Consider the following 11,609-nt stretch of genomic DNA (forward strand, 5'->3'; position numbering starts at 1 on the left):
TTTTCCTTACAGGGGTGTGCAGTGGCTGCAGCAGCAGCTCCTTGGGAGAGTGCAGCCTGTGTTGTCATTTGGGGCCTTGGCGACAGAGTTAGTTGGCTGCTATGTATGCATGTTTGGGATCTCATTTTGTCCCCAGTCTAGGCTCCAGCCATGTATGGGGGTGGCTTTGAGAGGCTTCAGAGCACAGGGGCCAGATCATATGTCTGTCTTCACCAAGCTGCAGGGTAAAGACCATGTGATTGAGGCCCTGTGCAGGGCCAAGGTCCAGTTCCCTGTCCACTGGCAGATCCATGTGGCAAAGAGCTTTGGCTTCCCCAAGTTTAACACAGATGAGCTTGAAGATGCGGCTCATCCCCGCTGGCCGGCCCTGCTGAGGGCCTGTGCTGTGCTGTGCTGTGCTGTGCTGTGCTGTGCTGTGCTGTGCTGTGCTCGCTCCCCACCCTCCAGTCATGGTCAGAGAGATTCCTCAGCAGCCATTCCAGGCCGACAGCTTCTGAGAGGGCTGAGATCTTGTGAGCGTCTCCTGCCAAGTGTTATTTGTATGACACACCTTTAAATTAGGAAGGTTATTACCAACTGTATGTTCTGGTTTGTTTTATTACAGTTTCTACAGTCTCTGGGGATGGTAGTGAATCTGTACATCAGTTTGAAGAGAATTTTAGCAATGTCTGAATAACGCGCCTTCTTTGTACGAGTCTTTAATTTCCCCTAGGGATGACCTTTTAGAATAATTTTAGAGTCAAAGTAAAATAGCTGTCACTGTCTCAGCTACCTGCCCACCTCGTGCAGTGCTGCTCTCCACACAATGCCTCTGGAAAGCTGAGAGGTTTTGGTGTCTGCTCTCAGCACATGGTTATGAGACCTTTTTCCTATATATTTTATATGGTTTTTTTGAGATAAGAAAATTTACTTTGTACACCAGGCTGGCATTGAACTTAGAGAGATCTGCCTGCCTTACTTCCCAATTACTGGGACTGAAGCCATGAGCCATACCAAGCACATTGTATGATTTTTAATCTTTTTTTTTTTTTTTTTTTTACCATTCCTAGAACCAAACCCCATTTCTCTACATATTATTCAATTCAGTTCAATACAAGTTTGTTAAGAGCTTACCAAGGACTGATGCTGTGCTCAGTAGGTAAAGGCATACCATTAGGACCGAGTCTGATCACTACTATCTGCATGGTGGACCAGCATCCACAGATGGCTCCCTCTCCCCATACCACCGCCCACAGACATGAGAAATAGATAAAGGTAAAAGGCCTTTTAAAGTGACAGGACACACCTGCAGTCTCTGTTCTTGGGAGGTAGCGGCAGGAAGAGCAGGAACCTGAGGTCAGTTTCAGCTACAGCTGTAAGATTTGAAGCCAGTTAGGGCTACCTAAGACCCTGTTTCAGAAAACTTAGAACAGCAGCAGCAGCAGCAGCAGCAGCAGCAGCAGCAGCAGCAGCAGCAAACCAGCGTAGTTTCCTTTGGTTTTAAGGAATGAGCAATTTGAGCCTCATGGAAATATCTCCTTCTCTATAATTTCCCTGATGAGCTTATAAAACTGGATTTGCCCTTTTTTAAATTGTATGAGTGTTTGCCTGAGTGTATGTCTCTGTGCCATATTCATGCATCCAGAACCAAGAAATCCCCTGCCCTCTTCTGCAGTTAGAAGCAGTTGTGAGCCATCCTGTGACTCCTGGGAACTGAACCAGAAGTGCAGCCAGTGTTCTTGACCACTGAGCCATCTCGCCAAACCCCTCCAATAGTTTTGTAGAATGTTCATGATGGAAGTGGGTTTTGTGGGAAAGAGTTGTTTTGTTTTTGTTTTTGTTTTTGTTTTTTTTTTTTTTTTTTTTTTTGGTTTTTCGAGACAGGGTTTCTCTGTGTAGCCTAGCTGGCTGTCCTGGAACTCACTTTGTAGACCAGGCTGTCCTCAAACTCAGAAATTCGCCTGCCTCTGCCTCCCAAGTGCTGGGATTAAAGGTGTTCGCCACCACTGCTCGGCCTGGGAAAGGTTTTAAACCTTAGTTTAACTTAGTTTTAAGTAAAAACTAGCGTTTTAATCTAGTCAGTATTCAATTGCTGTTAAGATACCAAGGCAGTTCTTATAAAAAGAAAGCCTTTTAATTGGGGCTGGCTACTGGTTTCAGAGGGTCAGTCCATTTTCATCACGGTGGGGAGCTTGGCAGCATGCAGGCAAACATGGTACTGGAGAAGAAGCTTAGAATTCTGTACCTGGATCTACAGGCAGCAGGAAAGGAAAGACACTGAAACTGGCTTGACACCTCAAAGCTCACCTCCAATGACACACTTCTTCCAACAAGGCCACACCTCTTAAACCTTTCAATGACAAAGTATTCAAATCTATGAGCCTATGGGAGCCATTGTCATTCAAAATGCCACACTACAAGTGAATCCTTTAATGGCTGCTAAATAAGCCTGTGTGTTATACAGCCATCCCTTAGGGCCTTTTCAGTAGCTGCAGAATCAGTAGAGATGCTGGTTTTCTATTGTTGTGGTAAAAACCATGTCTAAGGCAACTGTTGAAGGAAGGGTTTGTGTGGTCTTACAGTTCCAGAAGAATAAGAGTCAGTCACCCACATAGTGGGGAAATGTGTCAGCAGGCATCCATGGCAACAGAACAGCTAAGAGCTGAGAGTTTGCCTATCAAGCCACAAATGGAAAACAGAGAAATAGGGAGAGTCTTTTGACCTCAGAGCCCTCTACCAGTGGCGTACTTTCTCCAGCAAGACCATACATACTCCTACAAATGCCCAGACTATGGGGGACATTGCATGCAAACCACCAGATGCCATCTTTTTATTCTTTGTACTGGAAATACCTCTATACCTCTCCTTACCTAGTCTTCATGGTGTGTGTGTGTGTGTTCATCCATGCATTCACGTGCACCTCTGCCTTCTGTCAGTGCAACAAAGTTCACCTGGATTTGTCTGCATTTTTCTTCTGTCTCAGCTGTAGCATAACCTTGGGACGAGCTGGTCCATATAAGGCATTCATTCTACAAACTTTAGTATGTTGTGTTTTTATTCAGTGAAAAACACTTTGCACCCTTTTGATCACCTTTGGCCTCCTGACTATTTTTAACTGTATTATTTAGTGTCCATAAACAAAACCTTTTTCTATTGCTGCTTTTTGTTTTTGTTTCACTAAGTTTAAGACCACATTATGCCTTGACTCCTTTGAAATCTGTTGGTGGTGAAATCTCCTGTCCAGTTGAAAGGAAGGTATAGAATTAGTGACTGTCAGTCATGGGCGTTAGTTAAGGATGGTGTAAGCTGTGTATGCTCTTTGCTATCCTGGTGGAGTTTGAGGTCTCTGACTCCACTGAGAGTTATTTACCTGTCCTTCTCAATTCCTTCTTTTATGCTTTGAAGCTCTGTTGGTAGGTTTGTAAATAGGGTGAAGTCCTCTTCCTTAGTCTATTTGTTGTTGTGGAGTGACTCTGTCCAGTGCTACTCACTCCTTTCTTCACCAGAATAGAGACTTCTAAACTGCTCACCACACAGTTAACACACACGCGACTGTTGTTATTAAATGTTCAGACATTCTCTTTGTGCCTGGGTCCCTGAGGAGTTATCTTTTAGAAATTCATCTCTGCGGTTGTGTGTGACCTCCCTAGAGTTTTCTGGAGGCTTTTGTTAGAGATGTATTAAAATAGACCCACCGAGACACTAAGCTCTTTTAAATGTGTTCTTTCGATTTTTTTCTATACCCATGGTGTCTCATCTCTGGCCTGCAGGCATCTCAGAAGGAACACGCAGCTATCATTCTTTGGAGCACGGCATCTTGGAAACAAGTGCAGAGTCTTGCTTTCCACACTTTGACCGTTACACAGATGACCTTCTCACCTGATGACAAGTTCTTACTGGCTGTTTCCAGAGATCGAACCTGGTCTTTGTGGAAGAGACAGGATGTGACCTCCGCAGAGTTCGGTAAAGCAGCCCGTGTAGTGAAAGTTCTCAGTAAGGCTATCATGGGCGTTTATCCATGTTTAGCAGCTGTGAAATGAAGAGAAAGGCAACAGGGTGGAGACAGCCTGTGACAGGCTGTGAGAATTCAGTGCTCTCGGGCAACTGGAGAGCACTTGGCTTTATTTAAACCTTTTTCTTTTGTAAGATTTAATTGTTTATTATTTGTAGAGGGGTGGGCATGATCAGACACAGATCATTCCTCGTAGTCATGTGAAGGTGATAGGCCCACTGTACAGACCCCATTTCAGAAATTGAATCTTGATCTTCTCCTGAGCTTAGCCATGTGGTGTGTGGTGTGCGTTGGGGACCCACAGCTGTCCTGGTGAAAGCTACCACTCTACAGCAGACTGTGTAAGCTAGGACATTCAGTAGATCCATTTGTCAGGATGTAACACCATTGTACGTTTAGAGCAATTGTTCTCCTTTGACATCACTAGTGACTTCCTAATTTGCAGCACTTCATTTTAAAAGTTGAAGTGCTCGGACCTCCAAGATGCCTCCACGGGTAAAGGCACTTGCCACCAAGGCTGAGGACCAGTTTCAGTAGCTAGAATGCACACATGGAAGGAAAGAGCCAAGTCCTACAAGCTGTTTGTTCTCTGACAAGCACTTATATATGCATGTGGGTGCACACACACCCACTAAATAAATAAATAAGCAGATGTTAAAAATAAATACAAAAAGAAAAGGTTGAAATACTATAAATGATGTAGGTGTTAATTTCTTATATCTTTTTGGATTATGGATTAATAAATTTATTCTTTTTTCATAGCAGTTTCATAGTAAATATATAGGCTAGAAATTACCTTTAAGCCTTCTGCTTATATATTATGAGAAAAAATATGTCTTCCCTCCTCTCTTTGTAGTATTTTTTCCTGTAATATGCAAATGGCTATTTCCGGAATACAGTTAAATCATTTCAGACTTGTTTTAGAAGCATAAATTAGCCTTTTGTTGAATGTGTAAAAGATTCTTGTTGTCAGTTACTAGCAAGTGGAGGCAGTATGAGCCGTGTGCACACAGGCTTGTGCTGAGGGAGCGTTTCTGGTTCTGCTGCAGGGTCAGTGCACATAGGCCAAGTGGCCTCTGAGTTATGTTGGTGCCTCACAGAGCACCTGTCCTGCTTTGTGAGCAGTGTATATGTGGTAATGTTTTTGTTTTAATTTTCAGATCCATTTTTTAGTCTCTTTGCATTCACCAACAAAATTACTTCTGTGCATAGTAGAATCATTTGGTCTTGTGACTGGAGTCCTGATAGCAAGTACTTCTTCACTGGAAGTCGAGACAAAAAGGTAAGTTTTGTTTCTCAACCAAAGGTAAAACTTAATATTTTTACAAATGTGAGATAATGTTTTTGCAGTTATATTTAAGAGCACATTGTTCTGCCTTACTCGTGATGTTTACAAATTAGTTCATGACTTCTTCATTATACATGTATATTAAAAGGGTTTTTCTTTTTAAGCTTTATAAATATATTCTCTGAAACATGAAGAGAAGAACTCTTGGTCAGTTTCTGTTATCAGGTAGTCCCAGTTTGGTTAAGGGAGAACCCAGGAGAGCGGTTAGGGCTGGAGACAGCACTCCTGTGTCCTGAGTGACACACTCCTGGGAATGGGCTTTATTTGTGGCTGTTGAGCCAGGACATTATTGGTGCAGGGTTTGGGTATAACACCTTGCTTGGGATTAGTTTATTTTGGTTTGGGTTTTATTTTTAACACGGGTCCTGGGAATCAAACATAGGCCCTAGTGTTTGTGTGACAAGCCTTTAAAGACTCAGCCATCTCCCTGTTCCCAGTTTTTGGTAATAAAGGTTATGACTGTCTAATTTAGTGATGGAAGAGCAGAACATGACTGAAGCTTGACAAACTCAGGGAACTAGGCAGCCCTCTGTGCTTGAGCTCACCCTTGCCCAGTGCCTAAGGACTGCCCATGGCTCCTGGCCGTCCCTCTGCTCTCGTGCTCCTTAGAGTATTGTCTTTTCTGAGTTTCTTAGTCCAGGGCTGGTAGAACGGTGTAGTGTTTCCTTTCCTCAACTTCCCTTTGTGAAAGCAATCTGGATACCTGGAACAGAGCCGGCAAGCTGGGCCTGGTGCATACTAAGCACATCACCGTGGACCTGCCAGTATCATTCTCCCAGTCTGGCTGGGTGCTGAGGATGCAGGCTCTGTCTACCTAACTCTCAGGGATATGTTGGCTAAAACAGACCAAGTGCATTTGCTGCAGTTTCAGCAATGTGTGCTTTCCAGAGCCTGTTCAGAATCAGGCTTTGGTCCTGCCTTTGGAGCCCTGCTTCCTTCTCCGTTTCTGTGTGCCAGTCAAATAACCTTGAGCCCTGGGCTCACAGGGAAGCTGTGTGTCTTATGCAGGATGTATTGTCAACGTTCTGTCCTCCTGATAGCCAAGTTGACTGCCTGAGAATTAGGTAGTGTAGAAGAGGAGCTTCACTTCCTCTCTAACTAATATGTAGCAAGGCAACTGTAGGCAAGGCATGATGGGTGGGATTTCAGTGCATTGGAACCATGTTGTGTGTTACAGAACATAATAGACAACACTCCATGCTCTCTGGTCCACTTCTGTTTCTGAGATCTCATCCTGTGTCTGGCACACTGTGGCTTCTCTGTGCTGTACAAAAACCCCACTGGAATACAGCACTAGAAACCTTGCGGAAGATGCCTCACTGTGTGATTTGTGCTCTAGGTGGTTGTCTGGGGCGAGTGTAACTCCAGCCATAACCCCATGGAGCACCCCATCCGTCCCTGCTCCTCGATCCTGGATGTGGGCAGTTCTGTGACAGCTGTCAGTGTCTGCCCTGTGCTTAACCCAGCCCAGAGGTCAGTTTCTGTGAAGCCTGGTTGGTTGTTCAGTAGCATCTCACTTACTGTTTGTCTTGGTGTGTGGATGCACCTTCAGAATTGCTACTGCTTTCAAGGTGCTTCTGCTTCTTGTAAGAAGTTTTAAGTCTTAGAATTCTGTGATTGGTGGTCAAATAGGAGTAGAAATGAAGGTTCTTATTCTAGTCTGTGCACCACCTTGCTTTCTGTTACAAACAGCCTAGGAGAACAGGGCTCAGTGCATGTGCTGGGAAAACACTTGAGGGCTTGGCAGCTTAGGACAGGTGGACCTACATGTACCTTCTGCAGAGACTCAGCAAAGCAGTATGGGATGGGCAATTGAGACACTGAGGAAGCACTCAAGAGCAGGTAGAGATAAGAGAAATTCATGCTAAACCAACCTCTGTCATCTTCCCCCCCCCCCCCCAAAAAAAAAAAAAACAGATACATTGTTGCAATTGGATTAGAGAGTGGGAAGATTTGTATATACTCCTGGAACAAGACCAACCAAGAAATCAATGACTGGACCAGCTGTGTAGAAACAAATCCAAGGTATTTTCTCTCTACTTTGTTTCCATCTGATTAGATAGAAAAAGCAGTAGTCTTTGGTGGCAAATTTTGTGAACATTTTCACATAGAGGGACAGAGATTTCTGGCCAAGTTGTACCTCCTAAAATGACAGCTGCTATTGAGTGGGACTCAGCTTTTGGTATCCTCAGCTAGACTGCCGGGTTTTGTCGCACTGCAATTACAGACATTGTCCATTGCCTTTCCTCTCTCCTCTTCTTTCCTTTCCAAGATGAGGTCTGGGGAACTCTTCTGTGTCCTGAGTTCGGGGATCACAGTCCTGCACCATCACAGTGGCGCTTGGGATGGAACCTGGGGCTTCATACATGCTAGGCAAGCATTCCACCAGCTGAGCTACACCCCTATCCTAGCAGAGGCCTCTTTTACCTGCACATGTTACTGTTTTTAATGTCTGAGCTTTCAGTAAGTCATTGATAGCTTTCTGTGTCTCATTTTCTTGGGCTTTTCAGTCTTTGAGGTCTGCACTGTTTAAACATAGTTTCAAATGCTGTCCTAATTGACAGTGTCCTCATGCTGGTGAGAGATTAGAGAGCAGGCCTTCCACAGCCATTAGTGCTCACTGTAACTGCTTGTTAAAACTTGTGTCTGACTTGTTCCTGCCGTTGAAGTAGCTCATGCTCCGCTTGCTACAAAAGGAAGCAGCTGGGGGCATCCCTGGGGCACTCCTGCTCCTGCCCTCCCTTTCTCTTTACTTCCTTCTGCCTTGTTGGACACAGTGCGTGGCCCCTGGCTTGGTATTCAGACTTCTCCATGGCCCCAGTGTGGGAAGCCAGTTAGCATGGGAAGGAAGATGTAAAGAGTTCAGGGTTTTCATCTGGTGATTATTTCCTTCTGGTTGTAATGATAGGCAGGGTGTGCAACATGAAAGTAATTCTAGATTTAATATGCTGGGTTATTTGGATAACCGGTATTCTAATTACTAAATTTTAGCTTTTGTTAGTAGTGCATTCACAGAACTAAAAGCAGGACTTTCAGATTGGCTTCCTAGGAGCCATGTACTATAATTAACTGATGAATCTTGTGGTGCTAGAGTTTCCGCCTAGGGTCTTAGGCATGTTAGGAAAGTACTCTACCATTGAGTTATATGCACACATGTTCCAACATATCCCCGTCTCCTTGAACATGTACAAGAGGACAGCAGGTGTCCATTCTATTCCTCTCTGCCATATTCACTCTCGTTGAATCTAGAACTGGGCTGGTGGCCAGCAAGCCCTGGCAGTCTTCCTGACTCCAGTCCACACAGATTCCATGTCATCTCGGCGACTAGAAAAGAGAACATTATTTTATAAACCAGATTATGGGAAAACATGAAAGCCAAACACTGTACACAAAAGAAAAGAAATGCTCACAAATGAAGATAAAGATCTATTTGGTGTCTTACAAAATTGGGCAATTAGAGTAATAATGTTCAAAATAGATTGTTAACTACTTAGGGTTAACTACTGAAGACTGTCATAGAACTTGAAACTCTGTTTTTAAAAAGAATGCCAACATAGCTAGACAACACTCTAAAAGGTAACAAATGAAAAACAAGTAAGAAGAGATGTCTGAATTTTGCAACTCCTAAAGGCCAGAGATGTACAGAGAAACCCTGTATCAAAAAAACAAACCAAACCAAACAACCAAACAAAAAACCCTGAAAGCCAGGCAGTGGTGGTGCATGCCTTTAATCCCAGCACTCAGGAGGCAGAGGCAGGCGGATTTCTGAGTTCGAGGCCAGCCTGGTCTACAAAGTGAGTTCCAGGACAGCCAGGGCTACACAGAGAAACCCTGTTTGGAAAAACAAAACAAAACAAAAACAAAAACAAATCAATAATCTTGAAATTAAATCGAGATAAAATGTCATCTTAAAAGACTAGTTTATAGGAAATTTTACATTTACTTATGTAAGACTGTGTTCATATCTGAGCATATGCATACAATAATGTGAATGGAGGTTAGAGGTCAACTTGCATAAGTTGGGTTGTCACAGGCATTGAACTAAGGTGGCCTGACCTAGTGGAAATACCTTTACATTCTTAGCTGGCCTCTAAAAGGCTCACCTTAATAGTCACTTCAGCCATTCTACTGACGATAAAGAAGACATTAGACAGAAATTTACTATTTCTTGTTCCTTTGGCCATTGTCATTGGCCAGTGAGTAAAGTATTAGTCTGTTTTGAAAGTAAATAGAGCAAGGTATTTACAATATAGGATAAAATTACTGGAGTATTAGCCTTCCATCCATGCTATAACTGCTGCGTGGGTACTGTGGTTACGTCACTGTAGGACAACTCCAGTGGAGTGTTCTGTAATCATGACTTGTGTTGACCTTATGATCTCTGTCTCGGTTGCAGCCAGAGTCACAGCCTGGGTATCAGAAGGTTATGCTGGAAGAGCTGCAGGGATGACGATGACGGTGACGATGACGACACCGAGCAGAGTGAAGAGGGGCCGGAGTGGTTGCATTTTGCAAGCTGTGGCGAGGACCATACTGTGAAGATTTACAGAGTTAACAGACGCGCACTGTGAAGTCGCGTCCGCACCCTAGCCATCTGAATTGTCTTAAGTGTTTGTTATGTAAATAGATCCCCTTTCTTTACCTTTTGAATGAATGAGTTTCCCTAGCTACTATCTGTTGAAGCCCCTAAATGCTTTCCCTTGTCACATGGTATATATATAACCACCCTGAACCTTACCCATGCTGTCAGAGATGCCTGGATGTACCTCTGTGTGTTCCAAATTAAGAACATTTTTTTAATTTGTGCCCAACTTCATCTGATTTTGCCTTATGTTGAGTCCTCAGCTCTGTGTCTGCTTTGTGTTGTGACCAATTGCTGAGGATGGGTACTTGGTAAAGAAACAGGCTATTTAGTTCAGAGTTGTTGAAGTTGAAGAGCATGGACCTGGAGTCTCCTGGTTCTAGTGAGGGCCTTGTAGGTGGGATGTCAGTAGTGGGGAAAGCCTGTGGAATAGGGAGAGCAACACAGAAGGCAACAGAGATTGAGGGAGGGACCAGATTTGCTTAAAATGCTCTCAGGAGACCGCACTCCCCTTTAAAGGCCCGATTAGCAGTCATTAGACCCTGCCTCTTCAAGGTCCCCCTAACGGTCAACGTTACCACACTAGGCAGTAGTCTTCCAGCATGTGGACTTTTAGAGTCTGCTGCAGACCCTCTGGGTCCCTGTGTCTGCGTGGAACGGGGTCTCTTGACGCGGGTGGGCAAAGCGTGGATGAATGACAGACAGATGCACACAGGAGAGGTTGTGTGTAGAATCTGAATGTAATTTTACAACTCGAGCATCAGACTTTTTATACAGAAGACAATAAAGAAATTGGGTGACATAGCTGCAAGGTACAAATGAGGTAACCGGATGCTTAATGACTCTTACACAGAACAGAGGAATGAAAATGCAAAGATCGGAAGGAACTGGGCAATAAAATAATTGAGACAAAGTCAGCCCTATCTAAGGTCAGCTATAGTCTTAGAAGCCAGGTGTGAGAACTTTTCACTCCTAGGGCAAGGGCTTTCACACCCAAGTCATGGTTCTAACTAGGGAGTTCCTTTCTAGCTAACCATCTCATGAATAATGCAATACTCTAAAACCACAGCCCGATCTGCTTCCTAAACCATTGTGAATTCCTGTAAATAGGTGTAACTCAGCTATAATTCTAAGCATCTATTCTGGTTTCCCCTACGGTCAGAAACTTCTTTCTTCCTAGGTGATGGTAGATTCCTGTGAAGGGCAGTGACCTAACTTTTACTCAAAGAGATAGTGTAATACCAGGGGCAGTACTGAATTCCAAGCCCAAGGTCTTGCTAAGGACGAACTAGGACTGTTGGAACACTGGCAGACGGCTTTAGCTATGTCAGAATTCAATCTTAAAAGGCACTTATGATAGGAAAATATTGAAAGAGAGCACGTGGATCCATACACTAGACTAACGTGGGAATGGAACTCGGGAATGAAAAATTACTGTATGGGTAGGGAACGCTAGACTCCAGGAGGAGAGCTTCCTTGAAACTCTTTTGCCTCATGAGTGACTTTTAAGCCTCTCAGCTTGTTCAGTTGACTCGACCAGAGAGCGTAGCAAGAGTCCACACTCAGGCCGCGTTCAAAGCACCTTTGGGATGCTTTCTTGTTATTGCCTTCTTCACAGGCTGGAGATAGAAGAAATAACAGAAGTCCCGAGTATTGGGCTTTGATTTGTACACTCCCTGTAAATAGCA

The 11,609-nt window shown here is 43.9% G+C and overlaps 1 protein-coding gene across 1 annotated transcript in view; it reads left to right on the forward strand.

Annotated features, from left to right (window-relative positions):
• The window catches only part of Elp2 (elongator acetyltransferase complex subunit 2), a 33,668-nt gene extending 23,518 nt beyond the window's left edge, over positions 1-10,150 (forward strand). The window contains exons 18-22 of the mRNA XM_021150718.3: positions 3,750-3,942; positions 5,152-5,273; positions 6,679-6,812; positions 7,257-7,364; positions 9,736-10,150. Of these exons, the coding sequence (XP_021006377.1) occupies positions 3,750-3,942; positions 5,152-5,273; positions 6,679-6,812; positions 7,257-7,364; positions 9,736-9,910 (732 nt within the window). The 3' untranslated portion in view covers positions 9,911-10,150. The remainder of the gene's footprint in view (positions 1-3,749; positions 3,943-5,151; positions 5,274-6,678; positions 6,813-7,256; positions 7,365-9,735) is intronic.
• The last annotated feature ends 1,459 nt before the right edge of the window (positions 10,151-11,609 follow it).

This window comes from Mus caroli, unplaced genomic scaffold (genome assembly GCF_978045245.1).
Source record: "Mus caroli unplaced genomic scaffold, Mus_caroli_1 scaffold_19, whole genome shotgun sequence".
Taxonomy (NCBI): domain Eukaryota; kingdom Metazoa; phylum Chordata; class Mammalia; order Rodentia; family Muridae; genus Mus; species Mus caroli.